The following is a 26,398-nucleotide window of genomic DNA, read 5'->3' on the forward strand; positions in this document are numbered from 1 at the left end:
CAGAAATGAGATCTAGGAGACTTCTGTGATGCCATCTCTGCTCTGGCCAGCTGAATTGGAAGGGCACTGTGCTCTGAGTGACTCTTCTCCTAATGTGTTTATTGCAGTAGTCAGCTGTTGACCTGTTTAGGGACTGACTTCCACCGTGGAGCTGGAGTCCTGGATGTCTTCTATGAAACACCCTCCCTTCTCCTTTCTTGTGGGTATGACACTTACATCCGCTACTGGGACATCCGGACCAGCACCAGGTGAGCCTACCCAGCTGGCATCTGGGGCCCACATGAGGCTCCTTGCCTCTCCGTGTGCAGTGTGTGGGGACTTGTGTGCAGCTGCATTGGCTCCTTCAGATGAATCGTGCCTCAGTTCCAGTGGGGGAGTGGAAACTCAGTCCTTGTGTTGCCCTTGCAGGAAGTGTGTCCAGGAGTGGGAAGAGCCCCATGACAGCGCCCTGTACTGCATAAGGAGTGATAAGAACCATATGATCGCCAGTGGTTCTTCTTACTATGGTGTGGTGCGCCTCTGGGATAAGCGGCAGACTCAGTGCCTGCAGGTGAGGGCTGGCTGGAGGCCAGGCAGCAGCAGAGCTTCTGAGTTGTTCTCTGGCAGCCCAGTGCCCCTTCCTCTTTGGAGGAAGAGAGAGGGGCTGCTGGGCTGTCTTTGGGGTGAGCCTGCCATGGGGAACCTAACCTATATGCAGGGAAAAGCCTGCTTTGCTCTCACATCTTGGCCTTTGGTTCTGTAACACTGGTTGGGGTCTTTGGGATGGCCTTTTCTTTGAAAGGTTGATTCTCCTATTTTCTTGCAGAGCTTCCACCTGTCCTCGCCCACCAGCAGCCCAGTGTACTGCCTCCGTTTCAGTACTACCCATCTGTATGCTGCGCTGGCATCAGCCTTGCACGTCCTAGACTTCACAGCCCCATGAAGGGCACCACAGCTGCTTCTGGTCACCCCAACTCAGCAGAGTTGACACTTGGCTCAGGGAATCGCAGGGCAGGAAAGGTGAGAGTGGCCCCTAGGGCTTCTGAAGGGATTTTTTTGCCTGCCAGGAAGCTACAATGAAGAGTGCCCAAAGGGCCAGACTTTCTCAACCTTACCTGCCTATTAGTGGATATAAAGGCCGATTGTCCTTTACCCATTTTATTTTGTGCAAGTCAGAGTTTGTTTTATTAACTGTGTTCTTTTCTTTTCTTTTTTTTTTTTTTCTCCTCTCCTGTGGATACAGCATTTGAGGGGCAAGTTGAGCTGGGATGCCCTATCAGTTGTGTGTGCTGGTCAGGTTGAGATCAGCCAGGCTCTGAGCCATGTGAAGCAAGTCTAGGCTGTGTGTGGGGTGGACTGATTTGGTGGAAGGGAAAGGTGTCTGGAGCGGGGCCCACCTTTCACCTGCGCTTGCTCTCTTGGCAGCTGCTTGTGTTGTCCTTTGCAGCCAAGAACAAGAACTGAGCTAAAAGGCAGAGCCAGCCCTGCTTTCAGTGTATGCCTCCCCAAGCTGGCCGTCAGGTCGGGTTGTGCACTTGGCAGGGCTGAACAGTCGCGTTTTGCTAAATAAAACTCTGAAGGGAAACAAAAGAGACTGTATATTTTGTTTCAAGTTCCAAAGGGGCTGCGAAGTTACCTGCTGATTGCAGAGGCCTGGCTGGGTGGAGGAGAGTGGGCCTATTTTCAAATGCTGTCTACATGTTTAATAGATCTCTCTCCCTGGTTAGACCGTGTGATGCTCCTGTGTTGAAGGTAACTCCTGGGATCTGGGATCTCATGTAAATTTTTTTTCAAACAAAATTCAAAAAGTAGGCTCTGCAGCTTGCTTGCTGGCTGCATAATGAATCATCATACTGAAACTGCGCAAACACCAAGGCCTTGATGTGATTTGCTGGGGATCTTGTAAGCACATCCAAGTGGGCTGCTCCTCTTTGTGTCAGCATTCTGCACCTGAGCTGGGTCTCAGAACAACCATAGATTTCAGCATGCTCTGTGCTGTCTGGGTGAATGTGGATGTCTGTGGATGAATGTGCTGTGAGTGAATGCAGCAGTGTCAGGGATCTGGTCCTCTTTGGGGAAGGAGGTGCATGAACCCTACTTGGCTGTGAGTTTTGGTATCTTGGATGGGTAAAGGAGAGGTTTGGTATCACAAACTGGGAGTACTTTTAGGGTGAAGCACCCAGTATGGGGCTTGTTAGAGCTTAATAGGTCGTTTCCACTGTCAAGTGGCTGCTCTTCCCTTACGATACATAAAAATTGGACAAGGATGTTTGCTGGAGCTCCTGCCTGAGCAGGGAGAGAGTGGACCCAACCAGCTCCTCACCTTGATGTGAGACAGCAGCTCAGGGCGCAAAGTAATTTAAAAGCGTGGCTTTGCTGCAGGATCACATTCTCACAAGGATCTTTCCAGCACAGCTCCCCATCAACAGTTCCTGATCTGTGCCTGTTCCTCTGCTGCCGCTTGTGCCTGTTTGTTGCCAGCTCCCTTCTAGCTATCATGATGCTACACGTGCTCCTTGTGTAAGCAGGAGAGTTAATGTCTGAGTGCCCCAAGCAATGATCTGCTACTTTAAAAAGATGCCGTGGCTGGAACAATCTTCCATCAGCTCAGAGCTGTAGGTCCCAAAGACTGCTAGTCCAAAATAATGATTCTGGGGGGTCCTCTGGGTTATTGGTAGTGCTGAGCTGTTGCTGAAAAGGTGGTGCTTTGCATCAGGGGTTGCTAAATACTGCTGCTATATTGCTTGGAGCACTTCAGGCTCTGCATGCAAAGAGAGCTTTTTAGGTAAGCAATTAGGCATGAGATAGAGGGAGCTGGTAGGGCTTGGGAGTGGGGGAGGTCTGGTTTTTCTCAGGTCCTGGTGTGTTACGGGTCCTTTTAATGAAATTGGGAGGGAGGGATGGAAATATTAAATGTCTTTGGCACTGTCTCCAGGGAAAGGCTGTGAAGGAACCAGAGTAACTGTGGGGTGGGAGGAGTTTTTTATTGCACTGGGACTCAGGCAAGGCCCAGGGTAGGAATGAGTACGTCAGCTGAGCAGGTGAACAAGTGTCACTGATGCAGGAGACTCCTCCCATGTCAGGCCTGCCTGCAATGCTGCTGCTCCAGTCCTGCCATTTCTTTTCTGCAGCCCATGTCGGTGGGTCCTGTGCTTTTAGGTTCTTCCTGGCTGAAGCCTGGAGCAGAGCTGCAGCCCCATGGTGGTGCCATGTGGGTAGAAGGATGCACCCTCACATCTCAGGTGATGATGGGGAACAGGGAAGCTGCAGATGAGGCTGGTGCACTGGCTCTGATGAGCTGTGCCAGTCAGTGGTGCCTCTGTTGTCTTGGGAGGACTATGCAGGTGGGTCCTGCAGCCACCCAGCAGTGGGGCTCTAACTGGGGATGTTACCCAGGCTCTAAGGATTTTTCCTAGCGAAAACAGTCATCAAGGGAGCTATGCTAGGAAGCTGTGACCAGCTCACTTAAAAGTAGGGTTTCTTTGGGTAGGAGCTGTCCAAGTATGAACTGGGATGGAAGGACATGCAGAAATCCAAGCACAGGGGTGGCTGATGCAGGGTAGAGACAGTAGCTGGTTGGAGGGTGAGCTGCTAAAGTGGCACTGCTGGGGTTGTCCCCGTACATGGGGTGCCGTCAGTGCCATGAGGTTTGTGATGGGCCACATTTATGCCCTTACGGGAGGGTTGTGCTACTGCCACTCCTGAGCTGGCCGGTGGCCGCTCTCATCACTTTCCCCTCCATGCCATGCAAATGAAGGCAGCTGCATTTCGGTTTCTGCACTCTGCACAGATGCCTGCCTTCTGCGCATCATGTTGCGCATGGCTGGCAGGAAGGAAGCAGTTGGGTGTCTTCCTCTTCACCTTATTTCACAGACTGTGCCCGTTCAGGTCTGAGCATTGATGCTGTTTGCAGAGATACCAGGGTCGCCAGAGCATCCTTCTAACTGATGGAGGACCTTGCACAACAGCACAGGAGGGAGTTGCTTCCAAGCACATCCCAGGCAGGTAAGAGGTGCAAGGAGGGTGTTCTTGTTTTCCAGATGTTACTGCCTTCAGTGGTGGTGGCAGATGGAGGGAATTCCCAAGGGGAACTACCCAGCTTTCATCTTGTTCATGGAAGACAGGGAGAGGGCTCCTGGCTGTGGCTGCAGTATGCTTCCTTTGCATGCTGCAGCTTTCCACAATGCACGTAAGGATCGCACGTCAGCGTAAATCAGCAGGTCAGGCACTAAAGAGATCAACCGCTGCTGTCTCCCTGGGCCTACAAAGATTCCTCCAAACAGTTCTATTAACAACAGCACTAACTTTTATTAGAAAAGGCAAAATAAATACCATGAACTGTACCAGAGAGCTGCCCCACCACCTCTGCCTCTTAGCAGCCACTGCCTACTGGGTCTTGCAGTCGCCATCCCCATTGTTAGCTGCCTTTATCTTCTTCAGCTCCTTCTGCAGCTGCTCTTCTGCAGCCAGGATCTCCTTTGGTTTCTGGTACTGTAGGACAGAGAGAAATGCCCTTAGCACTCCTGTTCCGCCTCTGCTCCAAGCAGACAAACTAGTGCCAGGTGCTACCAGCGCAGCTGGGGCCCTCCTGCCAAGGGAGGCCTTTCTGTTAGCAGCTGCCTCCAAAGCCTGTTTGGAGAGGTGGTGCTATCAAGCTAGGGACAATTGCCAAGATCTGGAGTGTCTTTTACAGTACAAGTAAAACTTTCCAGTTGGGTGTGGAGTCCTGGCCCCCACCAACCCCTCTGGAATATCCTGGCAAGCTGTGTCATGCAGATTCCTGGTGTGCTTGCTGACTGTATGCTCGCACATGTTTTTTATATATATATATATATATATATATATATATATATATATAAATATGCATTTTTTTAAAAAAAGGCAGACAGAGTTGCGGTTCCTCTGTCCTCCCCTCGGAGGCCCCTCGCCCAGCTGCAGTTCAGTGGTGGATGCAGGTGCTTTTTGGCAAGGGTTTGTCCGTAGCAAACAGAAGCTCAAAAGGGCTCAAGGTGCTCCTCTTGGCCTGTTTCCTCTGCACATGCATCTGCAGCTCTGCTGCAAGGTTCCCCTTGGAGAGGATGCTTTCTGGGTAGCTGACTTCTACATTGAAGAAGACGACAAGAGCTTGCTGCTCCAAAGCATCTCTGCCTCCGTCTGCTCCTTGCAACAAGTAGTAAGTACACCTTTGGTTAGTCTCTCACTTCCACCATGTGTCCTCTATGACACAAAGTAGCAGGTGATTTTTTTTTTTTTTAAGACTGAGAGACCTTTAAGTGCAGCAGGTCCTTGGACTCCTAACAATTGAGTTCTGAGGCAAGAGAAACTTGCTGTTACTGAGAGCGGAGGCTTGCTCAGGCCTGAGGGAGGGGATACATGGAAAACAGGGCATGACAGACACTCTTCCACCTGCAAGTCACCTTGAGCAGCAAGCAGGGCCCCTGCTGAAGCCCAGGCTGTCCTGGCTAGTGTCAGCATGCCTCGTGTAATCTGAAACTTCCACTGACTGTGTGACAGAGAAGGGGGCTCATCAGTGACCCTCAGCAGATCTCCCTGCTCTGCCTCATTTCCCCATGTGTAAGAACTTTAACTTCTTTGTGGACATAAAAAGAAGGGCAAAGTGCTGTTCTCTGTGGCTAAAACCTCACCGTGATGATCAGGGTGTTGTTGGCATGGGTAAAGCTCAGGGCAGCTGCATCCAAGGGCAGCTGGTATCGGTCCAGGTCAGGAATAGAGAACTTCTTGTAGTACCTACAAATGAGAGAGAAGACAGAAATAAGAAAAGTGGGGTTCCTATTCCCCCACTAGCAGTGCTGAGCTATGAAGAGCTGTTCTACAAGGTATAGATGAGGACAACAGACCTGTCAGAGTTGGCAGCAGGACACTGCCATGTTGTGTGCCTACTGGTGCCCTGAGGCTGGCAGGAGCACTGAACAAAACCTCCAAATCAGAGCTGGCAAAGTCCTGAAGGGCTTTGGTGTGTGAGAGCAGCCTTGGTCCCTCCATCTTGCCCTTGAGTAATGCCAGATTACTCAGCCCTACCAAGAGGTCTTTGTCAAGAGGTGTCCCTTGTCTTTGTCCCTGTTCATGGCCTCTCATTCCCTCTAAGTACCAGCTCCCACTAACTCTTGTCAAAACAGCTGTCAAATCTCTTGTGCCCTGCAATTTATTTTCCTGAGTGATGCATTATTTTGTGTTGCAGTCTGTCCTAAACCCGTCTTTTTGGCCTCTTGCTGTACTTCCTAGACAACTTCCTCCTTTGGTGGCACAGTGGTGCTCAGGCATGCCCCTGGGCACAGAGCTCCAGGTGTAGCTGCTCAGTCACCTCAGCTTCTGCTCAGCAGCTTCTCCATGCAGCCCCTATGGTGGCTCCTCTGCACTCCAAGCTCCCCTAGTTGTTCTTGCCCTGGTCTCTATCCCAGACCACCTCTCACATCCAAGCAGAGGACAGAAAGGTTTTTCCCAGATCCCCATCCAGCCTGTGTGTCTCCACTGACCAGACCTTGGGCTACGCTCAGTATGAAGGAAAGGGGATATGTCTCAGAACTGTAGGGCTTATAAGATGTCTAGGCAGCTAAAAGATTTCCTAAGACTTTGGGACCAGAACCTGGTAGACCTGCGTCTGTGTTTGCCTGAGACTTGGCATGGCTTGCCCTGCGTCTGCTGCTTCTTTCTGGGGCTGCACCAAATACACTAGTTGGTGGACCTATGCCCACCTGGAAGCGTGGCTGGGTTCTTAATCTCTTTCAGCACTCTCCTGACCAATCCTCTCCAAGGGATTGGCCTGTAGCTGGTACTGAGGTGCCCTGAGCAGAGTGGGAATAGGCAGCAGCTGCTGTCATGCCATGAGGGGTTCCTCTCTGTTCAGCTGGCTGTGTGTGAAGCTTGGCCTCTGTAGCTACCTCTGCCCAAATTGCAGTTTATTTTCCAAGCCACAGTGAAAACAGCTACAAAGGGCAAATGGCTCTCCTGGTGCAGTGGGAGGAATGTATGCAGCTTGTTACCGCAGGGCTCAAACCGTTCTGTGTTGTCACTGCTGTCGGTATTTGGAAAAGGTGGCAGACATGGATAATAAGGGAGATGTCAAAGGTTAAACAGCAGAGATTAGATGAACACAAAGACATGTTAAGGAAGTGTTAACTTCTTACCGATTAGACAAAAAAAAAAAAAGCAGTACACAGAAAAAACCCACTGTTTCAAAGGGCCTTGGGAGTCATCAATGAAACAGCAGCATTCTGCTGCCCCAGGACTAAGGAGAAGGGGAGAAGAATGGCTTTGGCTGGCCTCAAACTAAAATCTGTGACAAGATCAAAGGAAACCAGATCTGCCTGGCCACCCCCTCCTCCTCCTAACATTACCACTGCCTCTTGCTACAATAATTGAATCAGGTTTGGCATTTGGGGAGGTGGCTTTCTGGGTTTGTTTTTAGAGTTTAGTTTAATGGATTTATTTTACAGCAAGAGGTTTTAAGCAAATCCCACTTGAGCAGCCCTTGCCGTGGCCAGAGGGAACGGGAGTGACTGGTGGAAGTGAAGAGCTCCTGTCTGGGCTGGGAAGGTAGCTGGTGGGCGGTTATCGCTGCTGAGGCAGGCAGATTCTCTGCCCTCGCCTCTCACCCCATGGCCAAGGGCAGTATTGCACTGTGAGCCTGGGTCCTGGCCCGAGTTCCACAGTGCATATGTGAAGTCACCTCTATTACTTTCCTACTGGAAACCCACTTTTTGTCAGCCGTAGGGAAAACTGCTACTGGTATGCTGAGAATTTAGAGCTGACTGCTCAGTAGTGACTTGGCAACCCATCCCATTGCTTGAGCCTCTGGCTGGCAGTCAGCACAGCTCTGTTGCTCAGAAGCAGCGTGGCTGACTTCCAAGGGCTGGAGAGGCTCCGAGGCTTCCTTTCTCTCCCGTAGTGATGTGCGATTTCTCTGTGGACTCCATGCCTTTGTTGCTATCTTGGAATTAGTTGCTGAGTGGTGCCTTGCCCTGGCCGAGACCCAGGAGAAATGATACAAGATATCCTGGAGCCTGTACTAAGTGTTCTGGTGCTGGAGTCTGTCCCTGCTCCCTACTGACAGCAAAATCGTTCTTGTCCCCCGTGAGGAGACTTTCAGCTTTAATTCTAAAAGCCCTTAACTTCCATATCATGAGCTGATGTCATGCCCTTCAACTCTCTCTGATGCAAGCCTATGAGTGTGTAGGTGTCAACTACTTGTAGGGGACTCTACTGTTTTCCTGAGAGTGGTACAAAAAATCCTGAAGTGAGGCAGAGCACGGGTGAAGCCTCAGTGGTACGTTGTAAGTGTGCAGCACCCACGCAGGCAAGGAAGGTCCCACGGACACGCTACCGTTCGTAGGACTGGGAGGATCCCGAGGCGTTCGGCAGCCGAAGTGGGGCAGCTCTTTGCCAACAGCGCCACCTACAGCCAGCGACCAAGAGTGGCTTAAAGAGGCAGGGGGCACATAGGGAAACGCTGGGGTTGATTGATTTTACCCAGGAATCTGATCCTTCTCTGTTCTACAGCAATGTTGGAGAGGGAAGGCAAGCAGACAGCAGCCTCCCCAGCTTTCCATACTGGTATATTATCCCAGTTTGTAAATAGCTTTCACTTATCTTCCAATATCCTCCCTTGGGCTCCTAATACTTGCTCCTTGCTATCTCTTCGGAATACTACTGCTCATTCTGGCTTATCTCATGGAGGCTGTAAATGCTTTGGGGCACAAGTGTGTGCCACATACCATGAGAGATGCCATGTACTGACTCAGTAGAAGATGATGCTTAAAGGCCTTTTCTTTGTTTTCCTCCCATCATAATATTCTGCTGAAAGAAATTTGAGGTGTTTCCTTTCCAGGCTCAGTCTGCCTTTCTTGCTACCTCTAGATCATGTCATTGGCATTGTGACTACAGGGCAGGTTTATGCAGGGAGATCTGTCTGCCTGGATGCCCACAACTTTGCTGTACCTGTTGAATCCTGCAGCTCCGTGCATTCTGAGATAAAATGACTAGATCAAAGTATTATGTCAGAGAGAGAAGACGGGATGCTCTAGCTTCAAAAGGTCTGCAGGGCTCTTTATCTCTCTAAGAGAGTGACATGGGAAAGAGCAGTGCAAACACATGCTACTGGAACCATGAGATAAGTTTGCAAAGGCCAGCATAGACATTGAGGGGCTTTACTATAACGTGTCTGAGGCAGCTGGGAGTGCAAACTGGACAGCAGAAGACACACAGCTGTGAGGTGGGGCACCTCAGCCCCTGCACACTAGGGACAGAAGGCAAAAGAGGACAACCCCCTGGTGTGATCACTAGCCTGCCCCCTGTGCCAGCCTACCCCAAGGGTCTGTCAGCACTGGCAGTGCTGTCCTTACTGACTTCTTGTTGGTGGTCCGGACAACACAGCAGCGCTGTTCCTGCTCCACGGAGACGCTGTAGACCTCCTTGGGGTAGGGCAGGTTACGGATCCGCCACTGGAAGCTGCTCAGGGTATCCTTCCTCATGAAGACAGGCTACAGCAAACAAGTACCTTTAGTAAGGCCCCTCCAGCTCTCTTCTTTCCTCCCTGTCCCCTTCCTCCTGTACTAGCTTGAGAAGCTCCAGGTGGGAGTAGCTGCTCTTTCACACTGGAGCATTAGGGAGTAACTCAAGAAACTGTCTGAGCAGCACTTTCCTAGCACTTTCACCCTGGGCATTGCCTGCCCTCCTTGTAGGAAGTTGAAATTGTTCAGCAAGGGAGTCTTGCAGTACAGGCTTACAGGGAAACCGGGCCCCTTCCTCACAGGCAACCAAATACTGAGTTCTGCCTATCCTAGGGACCTGCTGGATTCAGTCCTGGCTCTGCCCCAATTTGCTGTGCAGGGCTGCACTTGTGTTTCAGGTCTGTAGAAAAGATGGTGAGAGACTAAACCATCTGCCCCCTAAGCCAGAGGGATGTGAAGATGAAACAGGCTCTACCATGTTAAGGAGCAGCCTGCTATGCACTGCCTCTGCCAGCCTTCCATTGTCATTGCCCCGGCTTCCCATCCAATGCCTTGTCCTGGCACTGTCCTTCCTTTCAGCCTACTCTTTTTGGAAGCCAGATTAGTAGTTGGCCAACACAGCAGTGCAGTTTCTCTACTTAAGGAAACTATAAATCCCTTGAAGACTCCAAAAGAACCTAAGCTATGCCTTCTTTCTACCCAGCCCCACAGCTTTGGGATGATTGGTAGTAGAGTGCTGGGCAGGTTAAGGCTGTCTCTTGGGGCTGCAGATGACCTGCGATCTACCAACTACTGCTGTAACCACAAGACAAGGTAGTTTTAGGTGCAGTCGTGCCTGCAGTCGCTTACATACATTGGAGCTGCTTTCCTTTATGAGTTCTGATTCCAGTGCTCCCAGGAGCGGTGAGGCTGGCTCTCCTACTTCAACCTGCCACTTGCCGGAGCCCCCGAGTGTGTTCTTCTCTCGCCATTTTCTACCTGTGGAAGGGAGAAGAGTTTTCATTGTTCTGCCCTATAAGAACTCCTCCAGCAAATGACTGTCAAAGTTGCCCAGCACACTGGGATGATACGAAGATACATATCTTAATTCCAGTCATTTCCACTTTGGTGTGAGTGCATCTGTTAGCTGGCCTGTTCCTGAAGTCAGAAATACAGTACCGAGTGCCTCTCCGTTTGCTACTTAAGCCATTGTGGGGTTGCAACAGGTGCTGTGCCACAGCTGATGTGGCTTTTGACAAGAACTGTAACCGACACCTTGCTTGTCTGGTTGCAGAAGCTACCAAAAAGTGTGCTTCACCCTAGCATGTGCTACAGCCTCGGTGCCTGGCTATGCAAGATTGCAATCCCATTTAGTCCATCCGAGTCTGTTGTGACAGATGAGCTGTTTGGGAGAGATCCTGGACTAAAGCAGGGTCTGCTACGCCATGGAAGTCAGAGAGCCCTGGGCCCAAACTGAACCATACTTCTGTCCCTACAAAATTCAGCTACAGGCATGCATATCTGCCAGAATATTTAACGGCGATTTCTTCCCAACCAGGCAAATCTCTCTCAGCACCGCTGTCCTGAGAGTGCAGACTTGCTGCTGTGTGTGCTGCCGTTCCGTCCCAACCCATGCCAGCTGAGAGCACCACTTACTCACTAACTGACTCGTCTTCATATCGTACTCTTCCGCCATCTCCTTCCCATCCTCGAACAGGTAGTGGATCTTCCGCTTCCCTAGAGGCAAGGCAGGTGGTGAGGGTAAATAGGAATAACCCATCCCTGGGTGTATGGCTCTGTCCCGCTCCCTGGGGCCCTACGCTCTGGGCCGGGGCGCCGTCCCACCGTCTAGGGCCGTGTCCCCGCGCCCACGGCCCTGTGCCCTCGCCCGGGGCCCTGTCTCGGTGCAGGGCCGCCCCGGGAGCGCTCCTCCCCCTGCCCGCTCACCGCAGAGTCACCCCAAAACACGTCAGGGGGAAGGAGGGGGCTACCCCGTCCCGCCGCCGCCGTTACCGTCCTGCACCAGCGCTGTCTTGCTGGCAGCCCGCAGCCTCTCCAGCCAGCTCGGCACCGCCATGGCCGGGCCCCGTCGCCACGGCAACACGAACACTTCCGGCCGCCACCCGGAAGCACTTCCCGGCGCCCCGGCCCGTAGGTGAGAGCGGCCCGGGGGCCCATTGCTCCCGGCTGTGGGGAGATCCCCGTCTGGCTTGGGGGTCCCTTCCCTCCTCGGGGCGGGGGTCGCGGGTGGCCTCCGGCTGCTCCCCCGCCGGCGTGGGGCGTCTCGGCCCTGCTGCCGCCCCCCGTCGGGCTGGGCCGGGCCGGGCCGGGCCGCCGCCATCTTCCTCCCCTGGGCCTGGGCGACCCCGGCCGTGGCCCCGCCGGGAGCTGCTGGGGGGCTGTTTGCTGCCCCCGAGGTTCTGGGTGCTGCTGGGCCTGGGGCGAGCCGGGTTGGTGGCACTGAAGCCTTCTCGGCCCGAGGACGCTGGCAAGGCGAACGTGGTACCTGGTACGAGTGTTTTGTCTTTGACAAGTTAAAATACTACGTGGAAAAATGCTTTTCCAAGCCTTGAAAAGGACGTAAGCGCCGAGAGGTTTAGGGGTTGGTGAGGGTTTTTTTTCTTTGTCTAATAGAAAGCATTACTGTTTTCAGAGGACCTTTTTGTTCAAAATGTCCTGAAAATGGACATGTTTCTGTGAAGCGGAGTTATAGAAATGTAGCAGGGTTTCCTCTCCCCTGAAACGGAGCTCTTCCTCACAGAAGCAAGGACTCGAGTCCAGCTGAGGGTTGTGTTTAATGCTTGGATGAGAAGGTGGCCACAGGGAGAAGATACAGACAGGTGGGAACATTTTCAGCTCCTCCAGGCTTAATGTAATAGGTTGGTCCTGGCTGGTGCGTGAGAAACCTCTAAGCAAAACACAAAGTGCCGTGCAGAGAAGAAACCGAGTTGGCGTTGACTTAATGCTGCCGTCGAGTGGAAGGAACTGTTGGGATGTGCAGTGATTTGAGCGCTTGTTTTGACTATGGAAAACCAAACTCCCTGGTAGCCTGGGCCAGTAGTTAAAGCTCCAAAATTCGCTTTTGCAAGGCTTGCGATGGTAAAGCTACAGATGTATTGAACTTGGCTTTTTTATAATTATTTTTATATATATATAATAAATACATATTTTAAATAGGTAATTTTACTAATTTCCTATTTCTAACTGAAGCCAGATTGTTGGTTTTCCTCCTGTGGCTATATGAATCACTTGGTGTCAATCAGCTGCTTTATCTCTTTTTGTCGGTGACTGGATTTCAGCCCTGACAGGTGAGGCATTTCCCTCTTGGGAATGTGCTTAAGAAATATCTGGAAAATAAAGTTGCTTCTATTGGCTGGGCAGGAGGGAGCTTCAAAACGTGAAGTAGTTGAATGCTTTCTATTATGAGAACTCAGCTTTAGTGGTTTCTAAGATGTTCAAGCAGGATCATCTTAAGTGGCTTTGTGGTGGTTTCTAGCTTCGATTTTTCTGACCTCGGGGTGGTAATTCTTGTTTCCAGGTGCCTTCCTCAGGGTGAGCATTTTTGGAACACCATAACAACAATGCAACAACCATAAAAACCCTCCAAACCAACAAAGACAGCAAAATGAGCAAATCTTAAGTTATGATTGTATAACACTGTTCAAAGCAATTTCCCTCTTTCTTGTTGGTATTCAGCAATTGCAGCTGAACTTCCCACTAGGCCCATGGAGCCACGAGGGATTGTCAAAGCCTTTCCCAAGAGGAAGAAGGTGAGGCATGACCCAGGGAAAAGCGTCCCGCCGAAGATCCCAAAAGGGGAAGGAACAGAGATACCTGAGGGTAAGTCCTGTGTGCCCATGATGTGGAATATAATACTCTTACCCCAGCTTGTTAACTGGAGGTGCTGTTCCCCAAAAGGCTTTTTCTGGCCCCTGAGTGTGTTTTCTGTAGATACCTTGCTTTGGTATGTCCAGCTGGTGCCCCCCAGAGACTGCCTGCCACTGTTTGTGCCATCAAGTCCTATGTGAGATATGTAGCCCTGTTGGTTTGGGACACTTTCACTTGTCACTTAGCTCCTGCCCGTGTGTTTTCCTCAGCAGAGTGGCTGGAACCAGTCACCATCTACGTGTTGCAAGCTGGCATTGGCCAAGCCAGGGCGGAGATCTTCCACAAGCAGATTGTCCAGAATGGGGGTGTTGTATGCAACCAGCTCTCCTCGGAGGTGACGCATGTCATTGTGGCTGAAGACATGGACTGTGATCGGGCCTTTCGGCTCCTTAAGTTAACCAAGCTACCTTCAGGGTTGCAGCTAGTGAAGGCATCCTGGCTAAGTGCTTGCATTAGAGACCAGAAGCTGCTAAGTACCGCTGGCTATGGTATCTCTATCCCTCACAGGTATGTAAATGCCACACTGTCATTCCTTCTTGCAGTACTTCTATCCTAAGCTGAACAGCACTAAAATTTGACCTCTGCTCAGGCTGTAACTCCTTGCTGCTCCTGTGGGTGCAACTCAGAGTCACTTTTCCCCACACAGAGCATGAAATTTAGTGACTTTGTGACCAGTTGCCATTCTGTGGGGTAGCAAAACATGGAATAGAGCCCAGAAGTGCTAACAGGCATCCTGTCACTTGCTACAGGTGCTAAAGTCATCTAGTCCTAATCCATCAGTGATAACAGGAGATTTCTTTTAAAAACACTGAGCATTAAATGGCATTTCTCCCTTATTGCAGATGAAGAATAGAGAGTTTACAACTAGGTACAAGAGGAAACAAAGGATGGTGCAGCAGGCAGCCACAGGTTAGGATTAAAATGTTTTGGCAAACTTTTGAAGAAAGAGTCTAACAGTGAAATAGATAGGATTGAAAGTTTTAGGTCAGTGAGGTGGATGGCAACTGGGGAATTGAGCCAAAACCAGAGTAATTTGTGATCTGAAAGAGCATAATTTGTGTGGGTGGTTTGCTCCAGCCCAAAACATGTAGAAAGGTTTCTCAGTCAAACTTCTGAAGTCCTCCTCCTTCTATAGCATCTGATCTATGGCAGGTACCTGGAGGAGGGAGAACTGCAGAAAGAGCAGCAGCAGGTCCTGGGCAGTGAAGAGATCCAGCACCCAGCAGAGAAGGGAGCAGCAGAACCAAATACTGAAGCACAGGTGAAGGATTCATTGCAACGAGGCCTGGGCACCCTTGGACAGCAGCAGCTGGCTGAGGTGAGGCTTCCTGCACAGCCCCTTCTTGTGAACAGATCTTGCATGCTGCTTTCCCTGGCTAAGAGCATCCCTGCTGGGGTACAATGACAGATTTTCTCAGCAAAGGGAAGGTATTTGAATGTTTCAGTGGGTTGGTGCTGGCAGACTCAGGCTGTGAACATGGTTACTGCTTCTCTTTGTTCCTCTTAGGTGTTAAAAGTAGAAACACCACCCCTTTAATTCCTGTCCCCATCAGAACATTTCCAGCTGAAGCAGTCCTGGTGCTCTGATCAGGCCAAGGCTCACCCTGGTGATCATGTTTCCCCTGCATCCTTTTGAGGAATGTTCCCTGGCTGAGAATATCTCCCTTTCAGGAAGCTGTCTCTGATACTTCATCCCATGTTCTTCCCTGAGCCATATTGACCCATTTTCCACTCCCTGGCAAGCACCTTGTTCAGACACGTGTGTAGTGGATCAGGTTGCCACTCAAACGATTGTGGTGGTGTGCTTAAAATATCTGTGTTAGGTTATTAGTGGCCTCTGCTGTGAATCAGCTTCTCCAACTTGCTGTTAGCTTTCTTTCCTTTCTGTGTATTTTTGCTCAAGTTTGCAGAATTGTTTCTGGGCATTGGCATCATTTAAAACTTATTTGTAGCAAAGTTACCCTGGACCTCTTAAAGCAGCGGCTTCCTCATAATTCTGACATCTATTTCCTAACACAGTCCCAAATTCTGTTTCACAAAACCCTGCAGTTACTTCCTAACTGGCAGCCTGCTGAAGGGCTCCTTTGTTTTAAGCTCTCTCTTGAATATGTGTAGGGGGGAATCTTTTCTCCTTAGATTTACTATGCAGTGTGCTATAGGCAGAATTGGCAGCTTCTTAACCACATCACCTTCGCAGTTACCCCATCTTTTCTGTTTCTTGTAACTCTTTATTTAGTGGCAATCTTTTTTAACAAGTCTCACAGTTAATGGGAGATGATCTTTTGTACTATTACAGATCCTGTGGTATCTGCCCTGCTTTCTGCTCACATTTACTTTCAGTGGTCAGACAGCTGCTGCAGTCTGAAGCTTTATTGCCTTTTTTTCTTTTTAAATCCCCTCAACAATGATATTTCCTGTTAGTCAGTGCACAAAACAATATTTGTAGCCATTTCAGTAAAATCCCTTGTCCCGAGCTTAGGACTATGTGAGTTTGAGGAGGAGAGGAGAATGCATGGGGGATATCCTGTAAAGATGGTACCAACAACTTTTGAGACCCAGCTACAACACTCAAGCTGAAACCTCAGCTTAGAAGTAGCCTTCATTTAAGCACAGAGTCTTTTCTAGCTTGGGTGGATGTTTTTAATCTGGGAGATGATGAGTGTGCCCGTGTTTCATACTGAACACGGGCTGCTCTGGGAGTTCTGCATTTGAATATAAACTCCTCGGAGGAAACTCTGTTACCAGTCAGACTGTAGCAACCACTTTGTGACTGGCCTCTGGCTGCGGTAGTTTTCTGCAAGGCAGCCTTTGCAAGCAGTGCCAGTTATTCACTGGCTGAACCCTGGGGCTGTTACCCCAGGCTGCCTACCTCCCTCTGAAGTGCTTGTATTGCCTCAGCTACTGGGCTTCAACTGCTGTCCTGGCACCTGTGCTGTGCTCCAGACAAACCGTGCACATCCCAGTCTCGCCCAGCTCTAGCAATTCAGATGTTGTAGGATCCTGGAATGTCTTAGAAGCTAATGGGACTAGTTGGTTTTGCACATATGGTTGTGAAGGGTCTGTTGGCTTTGTTGGTGAAGCATAGAGAGTCAAGGGTTTATGTGCTGTTTCACCTGTGGGACACTGCTGGCCGAGAGGACCAGAATTGCATGCTCCAGCTGCAGAGTTGCTTGCATTATGGCTGGATAACATGCTCCTTGAACGCTTTTAAGGGGCCTACCAACCAATCTGAACCCTCTGAGGCTTTGCTGCGCTTAGAGGGAACAGTGTCTTAAGGGAGTTGTGTTTCAATGGTTTCAAGGCGAATAAAACTGCTTTAGTCTATCAAATCCTCAGTCTGACCCAGTTTTCAGACTTGTAAAACCAGATTACAAAAGGAAAACATCCTGCCTCTTCTGCCTAGGTAGAGACTTCAGCTCTGCATCTCTGCAAAGGTCTCCAGATGTCCTTAGCCAGCAAAACCAGAGGTTGTAAGGATATGGCTCTGACTTAGCTAGGTTGATGCTTTGCAGAAACTCCTAACAGGACTTCTGTGCCACACGTCATGGCTCACTGACCCCAAACAGCCCTGTGCCATTCAGGGTTACTTCCACAGCCCAGAAGCTCTTGTATTTTCGTGGACTTCTGTGTTTATATGGGTGACCCCAGTGAGCAAAGCAGTCTACAAAGCCTCTGTGCAGCTTCCCACTTCGATCCGATCCTCTTTTGTTCGTTACCTGAAGCCAAGGCTCATTGTTTCTTAAGTCTACACAGAGGCATCCTAATGCTGAGGGTATCAGCAAATGTATACATTGGTTCTTTCTTCTGTCACTGAGGAATGTGGAGTCCTTTGTGTCATTCCTTCCTCCCCCTTTTCTCTTGCAGATAGCCATGGGGAAAATGGGGGGGGTTGCAGTTTACTACCCTGTTAAGATTTTGTATCTGTAATGTGAAAACAGAGTTCAGTGCCTATCTCCTGTCATCTGCATCATGGGGTGGAAGGTGCAGAGTCTGAATGTGAGAGATGTGTCTATGCAGCCACCAGACCAGTGAAATGTTTCCCAGTGGGAGCAGGGAGATGGGATCTCCTGCAGTCAGGGATTTCAGCACCATCATACCGTGCCACTGGCAGCAGTTGCTCACTTAACCAGTGTCTGTCTTCGGTTAGGTCTCAGGGGCTTGGCAGTAGGAGGTGCATGTGTGCTTGGATCACTGGTGGACAGCAATCTCTAGTCTCCTTTGCTTTGTGAGATGTGCATGTAGCTTCAGGGGACGGGGGGCATATGTAGCTTTAAGGGGTGCATGTGTAGCCTGAGGCGTGAAGAGCTATGGTATTTATATAACCAATCAGTTCTAGAGACGGCAATTTGAGCACTGTGTGCCCTGCGGGTTGGTTAGTGCTCTGACTTCCTACTCTCAGGAGCAGCCTGTGCCAAGGGGGACATAATGTGAGGTATGCACTTATTCTCACATGGCTTCTTTTCTACCTTTCCCTAAAGAAAGACTCTGATAATGAAGACAGTGAAGGAGAAGATGCTGGTGTCACCCAGGGAGACCTGGAAGCATTGATTTCTGGCCGTTACCCTGTGAAATCATCAGAGGAGACCAGTGACAGCTCTTCCGCAGTGGCCCAGCCTGCCAGCAAGTGGGTTTGTGCCCAGTCCTCCAACAGCAAGAAGGAGAATCACAACCAATGCATTACAGAGAAGCTCGAAGTGCTGGCAAAGGCCTACTCTGTCCAGGGGGACAAGTGGAGAGCTCTGGGCTACTCCAAAGCCATCAATGCACTTAAGAGCTACCACAAACCAGTCACCTCCTACCAGGTAAAACACCTTCCCAGGGTGGTGGAGCAGGGAGATAGACCCAGCACTCTAGCTCTAGTTACGAGCCAGATCCCTTCCTCTTTCTGTACATGCAATAGCTTATCTTCAGGCCTTGGGAATTCCTGCCCGTGTGGTGACTTTTTGATGGAAGTTGTGTAGCAAGTGCGAGTTGGGATTCGTTGGCCCTTTGTAGTGTTTTCAGAACAGCAAAAAAGTGGACTCCGAGCCTTTTAGGGCCAGCTCTGAGCACTCATGAGATAAATGCCTTCCCCCGGCACAATGCAGGGACATTTTCGCCTTCCTCTTAAGCATCAGCAACTGGCCACCATTCAGGATAATGTATCAAACTAACTGGATCTGAGCCTTACTGACTGTGACAATCCAGCCATTTGGTATGCTAGTGTTTCAGGACTGTTCTGCACGCTTGTCCTTTTCCACTTGGCACTGAATCAATGTAGACTATGTAAGCCTGGGCTGGAATGGAGACCATCAGGCAGAACTAGTCCTGCCACTTATCAATCACTGATCAAATGGCTAACCAGGCTCCGAGTGGATAGCAGCTCCCCAACTTCTCTGTGATCTTCGCTTTTTCAGTAGTGGCTCTGTTTTCTTGCTAGGAAGCCTGTAAAATACCTGGGATTGGGAAGCGGATGGCAGAGAAGATCCTGGAGATCTTGGAGAGTGGGCATCTGCGCAAGCTGGATCACATCAGTGAGAGTGTGCCTGTGCTGGAATTGTTTTCCAACATCTGGGGAGCAGGCGTCAAGACAGCTCAGATGTGGTATCAGCAGGTAAGTTTAGTACCTTTCCCAAGAGGTTTTCAGACTAGGGTTTGAAGACTGCTGCTGAATGTTGGAGAATTACTTGTACATTTAGTTTCCAATTGCCGATATCCACAGATGGGGTTTGATTCTGGTTTTATGGGAGGAGTTATGAGGCTGGGTCCCATTGTGGGTGTGTTTGGGGTGAATGGAGTGCACCTGGCTGAACATTTGAGTTTAGGTGAGGGTAGAGGACAAAGGGAGCGGGGCACACACTGCCTCTTTCATTAGTGTCACTGCTTCGAGCTCATCTTATACTGCTTGTGGCAGTGACACTGCTAAGAGCCAGGCTTGAACCAGAATATCTTGGCCATGAAAGTTCTTGATCCAGTTGCTGGCTTGTTAGCCTGGCTGGCTCCTGTATCTGTCAGAGCAGCTATCCACCTTATCTGGAAGCTGTGAAAACGAGGCTGAATTAATTGTGCCAACAGGAGCAACCCAGCCCACTTGGTGGGTTCCTTCTTTAAAAAGAGTTTGTCTCCTGAGCACAGAGCTGATGAAGCCTGGTTTCCTGTAGCATTTGATTTGCGACTGGATTCTTTGCTGTCTTAAAAATATAGTTGTGTTCGTGCTGTAGGCTTTCCCTCACTGGGATATTGTGGGTGTTGTTCCTTTATCTTGCATTACTTGTTTTTCTTCAAGCTGTAAGAACATAGTGCCTTAAGAACAGTAGTGTTCTGTCAGGTTAAGATTCAAAGTCATTGTGGGGTGGAGATTAGACGTGTGCGTGGGTAGTGGGATTGCCTAAATCCTTTCTTTTAGGAACCAGGCCCTAAGTGATCTCTACATGTGATCTCAGAAGCTGTGAGTGGCCTGAAATTGAGACAGGTTAAATACGGTCTCCCCAAATCTTGATTGATAGTATTCAAAGAACAAAGTCTCAATAGGTGTTTGAATATCATCACATGGTCTGCACTAGGGTTTCCGGACACTGGATGATATTAGCACGAAGGCAACTCTCACCAGCCAGCAAGCTGTGGGGCTGAAGCACTACACGGATTTCCTGGAACGTATGCCTCGGGAGGAAGCTGCAGAAATAGAACAGACTGTGAGTAGCTTGTCCCTGGGCCCTCAAAGCGGAGTACCTGCTGGGACCTGACAGGAGGGTGCATGCTGTGGAAATGTCCCTCACTGTTGTAGCTGAGCTCTTCAGCTTCTCCTCTGAGCAGGGTCAGTGCTTGGGGGGACCCTTTTTGGGCCTGGGCCCACAAGGCACCTACTTAGCCCCTTAGGAAGGTTCAGTTTGAGCGTCTGGCAAGGAGGAGGATGTGTCAGAAGTGTCAGTTCTAGACACTGCTTTGAAAAAGGCTGCGTGTAGCATGGTGGGATGAGCAGGTTCCCAGCTCCTTTTTCCTGTCGCTCATCATCTCCGAGATGTGTGTTTTCAGCCAAGGCCCCTGAGCTGTCTCCTGGTGCTGCTTCTCCAGAAGAAGCTGTGAGCACCCTGTGATCTGGTTGGTAGTGGGGAAACAGAGCACAGATATCCTTGCTGGAAGCAAAGCGGAGCCAGGTTGCAGATGGGTGCTGCTTGCTCTAGTATGCCATGGCACTCCAGGATGATAGGGTGCTAAGCCAGTGTACCCTAATGTGAGCAGAGAGCTTGGGGGACACGCTGTCATGCTACCCCTGTGCTCTCTGATCACCATGGAAGCAGCAGCCAGCGTGACCCTGTCACTCGGCCACAGGGCCTGGCCACGAAGAATACACTTCTGCCAGGCTCCTGCTGGGGTGTCAGTCCCGTGTGCTGGATTAGTCATTTTGGTGGTGAGTGGTCCCTTTCCCAGGCAGTATGGGTCGAGGAGCTGGCTCTTGGGGGTGGGTCTATTGTTATCTTGATGAGATTACTGCACTCCCCTCCACACACACACACCTCTGATCCAGGCCCAAGAGAGAGAATGAGGGATTAGTCACTGTCTGTGCTGCCTGTCACAGTGAGATCTGAGGAGCTTTCAGGCTCTTGGGTGGGGCTGGGAGTTTTCTAGAAATCTTCATTTAAAGCCAGAAGGGAGCAAAGGCACCAGAGGAGGGCTTGCTCAGCATGAGAAAGGCTTCTGGCTTCTTGGAGCACCTCTGGGGCAAAGGTTAATGGGTTTATCTCTTGCTAATGAAGGATGATCCCCAAGAGTGACAAGGGGCTGTGGGCATGGACACTGCCTTCCTGAACCCCAGCCTCTGTGATGGCCTCGTCACAGGGAATTGCTGAGCCCCTAATTATTTGCTGCCAGCAGGGTGATTGGCACAATCAGACCAAGGATACTTCATTCCTGTCCAAGGACTTGGGAGCCTTTCTTAAGCATTTAATAAATGAAGCCATCAGAATTAGCACTGTCTGCACAACACAGGGGCTGAGGTCCAGCCTGGAGGTGGCTGCATTAGGGGAAGTTGTGGTTATATGTGTCTGATTGCTGGCAGCAGCATGTTGGCAGCCATTTGGTATAAAATGCTGGGACATTTGTGGTTTTTTCGGGTCAGGAAGCTCAGCTGTCCTGCAAAGGCAGAGCTCCTGGCAGGAGTGGACTCCAAGGGACACTCACAGTTTTTCTGCTGTCTTGGGTCCTGCTGGGGAGACTCTCCGTAAGTCCATCTCTCCTTCTGAAACAGGACCTGTGACCATCCTGTGTTGAACTGATTCTTTTTGTGAGCAGAGCTGGTGAGCCTTGCCCTCTTGGCGCACAGGAGAGCTGGAAAACTTCTGTCCTGCTGACTCAGAAATCAAAGGCTCTGAAAGGTTGTGCTGTACTTTGCTTTCTCGGCATTGCTGCATCTTCCTGCTTGTCCCAACCCAGCTCCAGCCCAGTGCCCCCAAGAGCTGATGGCTGATGGTAGCACCATGGTAGATCATTGTATTGTGTGGCAGTGGGCTAGGCATTTGCAGGACTGGGTGGAGGCCACCCCAGCTCGTGTGGCTCCTGACAGCAGGCCAGCCTCCTTGGTGAGGCAGTTTGCTATGCGTGTCGAGTATCTGCTCTGTGTAGAGACCCTGGAGATGCAGGACAGGCCACAAGCCAGGCACAGGGTCCTTTTCTGCCTTGATGGAAAGGGTATGAAGAGACTGGTCTTTGGCTCCTCATCCCTCTTTCTCTTCTTGGAGGTCAGACAAGCTGCCCTGGCCCTGAAGCCTGGGCTCGTGTGTGTGGCGTGTGGCTCCTACCGTCGGGGGAAGCCCACCTGTGGAGACGTGGATGTGCTGGTCACTCACCCAGATGGACAGTCTCACCGTGGGGTGTTCAGCAAGCTGCTTGACAGCCTCCACAGGAGTGGTAAGAGGGCTGGGGGCTGGCACGTGGTGCTCGAAGCTGTTCTTAGTGTGGCCAGGCTGAGGAGGCAGTGCGGTGAATGGCATTCACTGAAGGGCAGGTGATTGCTTTTCCCAAGGACAGGACATGTTGTAAGTTCCTAAGACTACTGCCCCTGGTCCTGGCCCTGCTCCAGTTGGCAGCTCCGTAGCCAGTTTTAAGGAGCATTACTGCAGCTCACCATGGCTTCTCCGGTCTGTGGATGCTGTCAGAGCTGAGGCTGCATTGTCCTTGGGGTCCCACAGCACATTATGAGGCACCTCAGCTGCTGTCTGTCTGGACAGTGGGGAGTTCAGGGGGGTGGCGTCAGTCTCTACCATCCATCTCCCCTCTGCCTATTCTCTCTCTCCAGGCTTCCTTACGGATGACCTGGTGAGTCAGGAGGACAATGGTGACCAGAAGAAGTACCTGGGGGTGTGCCGCCTCCCTGGGCCAGCGCAGCGTCACCGCCGACTTGACATCATCGTGGTGCCTTACAGTGAGTTTGCCTGTGCCCTGCTCTACTTCACCGGCTCGGCTCACTTCAACCGCTCCATGCGGGCCCTGGCCAAGACCAAGGGCATGAGCCTGTCAGAGCATGCCCTCAGCTCAGCTGTGGTGCGAGGCCCTGGAGGCGTCAAGGTGGCATCTGGTCATATTCTGCCCACTCCCACTGAGAAAGATGTCTTCATTCAGCTGGGGCTGCCTTACCGGGAGCCCTCAGAACGGGACTGGTGACACCCAGTTGTCACCCAGCACCCTGGGTCCGCTGCTGTACTGCTGTTCCGAAGGGTGCTGGTTTCCCCAACGCTGCTCTGTGGTGACTGCAGACTGGGGAACGTACCCCAGCAAACTGGGGATCCTTGCAAGCATGGGGCTGTGCTGGCAGAGCTGTGTGACTTCACCTAGCAGAGGCCATGGGCTGGAACGACGCTGGAAGTGCTGCCTGATGTCGCAGGCCACTCCTGGCTACCAGAAGGGCTCATTGCCCATCAGCTACTCTGGCCCTGCTCTCCCTGGGGAAGCTTCAGAAGGCTGGGCTGCAGAGCCTTGTGATCCAGCCCCTCCCAGTGCTTGGAAACAGGGGAAGTGGGATGCATCTTCCTCTGTGTCTGAGCACAGACACCCCAGAATCTCTGTCCTGAGCTATGCATGAAGGCAGCTGGCATCCAGCTTGGCCCTGGAACAGGCCTTCCCCCTTTCTCATTGCTGCTGGCAGCTGCTACTGTGAGAATCGTGAAGCGTCACCCTGTATTGCCACTGTGTCCTTCCTCTATCTGAGCTGACTTGTGACCTCTGGTGGGTCTCGCTGCCCAGGGCCAGGCTGCTGCGACTGCCACCAGCTTCCCCTGGTGCCAGGTAAACCTTGAAAGAGGCGTAGGGACCTGAAGTGCTGCGCCTGCTGCCTCTCAGTGGCTCTTGTATGCCAAGGATCCTCCAGCGCAGAGAGCGGTGATCCCCTGCTCTGGCCCCAAGGGCTCCTTTCCTCTCGGTGCAGGAGAGGACCGGACCTCACAGCTGGGGCAGCTGTGCTCAGGAAGGGTTTGAATGAATGTAATGGCACTGAATGTAACCCAGCAGGGCTGGCTGGCTGTCCACGGGAGGCACAGGGGCAGAGAGAAACATGAGGAGATAGTTCTAATTTGGGCAAAGCAAAGATTTCCCACTTTGTTTCTGTGGAAGCCGTGGAGTCACCTGGTCTTTGATCAGAGAAAGTGTGTGTGTGTGTGTGTGTATGCATGTACATGTGGCTGGCCCGGTCAGTTCCATGGGAGTGAATTTTATTTCTCAGGAAACCTCAGCTGTTGTATACTCTGCAGATGAATTACCCAGAGACTTCCAGTGCTCTGTCTCTGACAGGTATGGCAGTGGCTCCTCCTGGCAGAGGTGATGCTCTGCAGCATCGGCTGCCAGGGAACGCCGTGGTGGGTGTTTCTGTGCCAGGGCCCTGGGGCTCGCTCTGGCCATTCTCTGGGCCTGGCCTGGCCTCCCACTCACTTGTCTTGTGGGGGACCAGGCCGCCTCCATTCTGCACTCTGCCGTGTCTTTGTCACTTGCAGTGACAAGATGCGTGTTTGCTGCTGGGGCAGGCACAGGGGCATTAAACCCGGCGGGTTTGTGTAGCTCCCTGCCGCACTGTCAGGCGTGGCTGCTGGGCACCAGCAGTGGGGCTGGGGTGTTTGCTGGGGAGGCCTTGGCTTGCGGAAGTGTCGTTTGTCAGCCCAGCCTTTCTGCTGAACACCTGATGGAAATTTATGTCTTCTGGCATGTCTCAGTGCTTCAAAATGTGAAGTATAATAAATTCCTTCTCTCTTTTTCCTTGGCATCTGTCATTTTGCTCTGCCCTGCAACTGTTGGGACTTTTCCCTCTGGCTGACGAGGAGCTCCTCCTGTGTCAGCCCATTTCCCTGTTTTCAGCACAGGCAGGAAGAAGGCTGTGGAGACCTTCCCGCTGTTGGATCACCACTTCTGGTTCTCAGGGCAGGGAGCTGCTGGCCACCATCCTCCCATGGCAGAGCAGGACCTGGCTCTGTCCTGGCATCCAGCTGGCCCTGTGGCTGAGCTGGGGCTGGCCGCGCCCAGAGGAAGGAGCAATTCCCGTGCTCCGAGCCTTGGGCTGAGCTCTTGCTTCAGGTGTGGAGTCAGGGAGGGATTGCTGTCAGCTTTACCGTATTCATCAAACAGTGGGGGGTATGGGAGTTGGCTGCTGCTGTCTCCTGTTCTATGCTGGGACCGCAGCTCAGCGTCCTGAGCATGGAAGTACTTTGGTTGTCTGAGGGGATCTGAACAGCCTGGAGGCCAGGGGAGCACATGGAGATGAGCAGCAAGAACGATTGGCTCAAAAGGGAGATGGAGAAGCTGGAGAAGAGGAGGGAGGTTGCTGGGGCAGAGCCAGTGAGGACTGGGCTGGGTTATCGAGGAGCGAGTGGGAGTGTCAGCCTCAGACCAAGGTCTGGGAGGTCTGGCAGCTCTTGCCAGGAGGGCTGTGCGGCCCAGGGGCCAGCCCCAGAGAGAAGGGGGGTCCTCATCTTTGGGTTGGCTGTGCAGGGCCACAGCAGGCCTTGTCCAGGGCTGGGGATAGTTTAGCCCCAGAGGGAGGCTGGGTGGGGGCTCCTTCTTCCTGCAGTGCCGCTAGGATGATCCTGCAGGATTTGTCCTAGCAGAACAGGGCACAGGCCTATTTCTGCCTGGGCTGGGGCAGGGAGTGGAGTGTTGAGCTGCTCGCCTTGGCCCCTTGGTGAACACAGGTTTGCCTCCACCTCTAGATGCCGGGGCGAGCTGTTCCTGGAGGGCTGGGCCTGCCTCTGTCACCAGGGCCACATGCTGGGGACATCGCTGGAGGTGTGGGAGATGTGGCACTGCTGGCCCTCAGCTCCTTCTCCTTTGTCACCAGCCCCCCCCGCACCCTCCCGGGGTCACAATTCACACTCTGGCGCCAAACAGGTGCTGCAGCAGCACGTCAAAGCCCTGGCCCTGCTCTTTGAGCTGCTTTTCCCCAAGGCAGAGACCAGACGTGGGGATGTGTGGGAAATGGCAGGAGGGTGGCCCTAGTGCTTATCTGCCGCGTGGAGGCTGCTGGCCGAGAAGTCCTGCCGGCCCCTTGCTGTGTGGGGGCAGGGGCCTGACGTCTGTCCCCTCTCACCCCACAGACCCTGCCCAGGAGCTCTGGAGGGGGCAGAGGCCCCTCCTGTGGCCCAGCTGCAGCCAAGTGGGCCAAGGATGGATGGGGACCATCCGCCCTGGGTGCAGCTGCGGCAGATGCTAAGGTGCGGGAGGTGAAGGAGCACAGTAAGGAGCTCGTCCAGAGCAGCTTGGGGTGACGTTTCTGGGTCCTTAAGGCTCCTGCTTCTCCCTCGTCCTGGTGCAAGGGAGGAAGCATGAGGGGCTAGACCCTGCGGCCTGCCGAGTCAGCCCTGGGCTAGCCCCTGCATGGGGGGGACGGAGCTGCCCCACACGAGTCTCCTCTTCGTGCCCCTACTCCTGCCCTCCATTCTCCCAGTCACTTGCAGACCCCAACCCAGGGGCTAACCTCCAGCCTGGCATCCCCTGAGGCCACGCGCTCCTCTGAGACCCCTCTTTTGCCCTTGCAGCAAGGCAGGACCTGGCCACCCCCTTACCCCAGCACACCTTCTGCCTCTTCTAAATCCTGGGGTGCCACACTTGTGAAGGAGGACAAGGGATGGGGC

General features: G+C 51.9%; 3 protein-coding genes across 9 annotated transcripts in view; 2 read left to right on the forward strand and 1 right to left on the reverse strand.

Moving 5' to 3' along the window:
• The window catches only part of FBXW4 (F-box and WD repeat domain containing 4), a 65,970-nt gene extending 64,401 nt beyond the window's left edge, over positions 1 to 1,569 (forward strand). Inside the window, 3 exon segments of the mRNA XM_080402414.1 lie at positions 108 to 248; positions 409 to 550; positions 806 to 1,569. Of these exon segments, the coding sequence (XP_080258540.1) occupies positions 108 to 248; positions 409 to 550; positions 806 to 922 (400 nt within the window). The 3' untranslated portion in view covers positions 923 to 1,569.
• On the forward strand, positions 864 to 24,530 carry POLL (DNA polymerase lambda). Of its 6 annotated transcripts, none has more exons than XM_080402408.1 (9): positions 864 to 999; positions 13,122 to 13,265; positions 13,523 to 13,820; positions 14,466 to 14,631; positions 17,792 to 18,115; positions 18,733 to 18,906; positions 19,856 to 19,984; positions 22,028 to 22,196; positions 22,585 to 24,530. In XM_080402408.1, exons 2-9 carry the CDS (start codon positions 13,151 to 13,153, stop codon positions 22,947 to 22,949), a joined length of 1,740 nt encoding a protein of 579 aa, XP_080258534.1. In that variant the 5' UTR covers positions 864 to 999; positions 13,122 to 13,150; the 3' UTR covers positions 22,950 to 24,530. The 6 variants fall into 6 exon arrangements, with proteins under 6 accessions (XP_080258534.1, XP_080258530.1, XP_080258531.1 ...); XM_080402404.1 differs by lacking the exon at positions 864 to 999 and adding an exon at positions 3,853 to 3,984; XM_080402405.1 differs by lacking the exon at positions 864 to 999 and adding an exon at positions 3,853 to 3,984 and having other exon boundaries at positions 13,526 to 13,820.
• On the reverse strand, positions 4,293 to 11,545 carry DPCD (deleted in primary ciliary dyskinesia homolog (mouse)). 2 transcript variants are annotated; one of them, XM_080402431.1, is made up of 6 exons: positions 11,439 to 11,545; positions 11,082 to 11,162; positions 10,300 to 10,424; positions 9,343 to 9,476; positions 5,625 to 5,727; positions 4,293 to 4,470 (listed from the first exon to the last, which is right to left on the reverse strand). In XM_080402431.1, exons 1-6 carry the CDS (start codon positions 11,500 to 11,502, stop codon positions 4,366 to 4,368), a joined length of 612 nt encoding a protein of 203 aa, XP_080258557.1. In that variant the 5' UTR covers positions 11,503 to 11,545; the 3' UTR covers positions 4,293 to 4,365. The 2 variants fall into 2 exon arrangements, with proteins under 2 accessions (XP_080258557.1, XP_080258558.1); XM_080402432.1 differs by having other exon boundaries at positions 4,315 to 4,470; positions 9,302 to 9,476.
• Positions 24,531 to 26,398: the final 1,868 nt, after the last annotated feature.

Source organism: Falco punctatus (assembly GCF_963210335.1).
Source record: "Falco punctatus genome assembly, chromosome: 9".
In the NCBI taxonomy this organism is placed as follows: domain Eukaryota; kingdom Metazoa; phylum Chordata; class Aves; order Falconiformes; family Falconidae; genus Falco; species Falco punctatus.

Excerpts from the sequence above, each read along its gene's own strand:
- DPCD (XM_080402431.1), bottom strand. The coding sequence starts at position 11,502 with ATGGCGGTGCCGAGCTGGCTGGAGAGGCTGCGGGCTGCCAGCAAGACA. Across the intron at positions 10,425-11,081 it reads GAAGACGAGTCAGTTAGTGA|GTAGAAAATGGCGAGAGAAG; the intron begins GTAAGTGGTGCT and ends TCCCTTCCACAG. Across the intron at positions 4,471-5,624 it reads ACAACACCCTGATCATCACG|TACCAGAAACCAAAGGAGAT; the intron begins GTGAGGTTTTAG and ends TCTGTCCTACAG.
- POLL (XM_080402404.1), top strand. The coding sequence starts at position 3,927 with ATGGAGGACCTTGCACAACAGCACAGGAGGGAGTTGCTTCCAAGCACA. Across the intron at positions 3,985-13,121 it reads TCCAAGCACATCCCAGGCAG|CAATTGCAGCTGAACTTCCC; the intron begins GTAAGAGGTGCA and ends GTTGGTATTCAG. Across the intron at positions 13,266-13,522 it reads AGGAACAGAGATACCTGAGG|CAGAGTGGCTGGAACCAGTC; the intron begins GTAAGTCCTGTG and ends TGTTTTCCTCAG.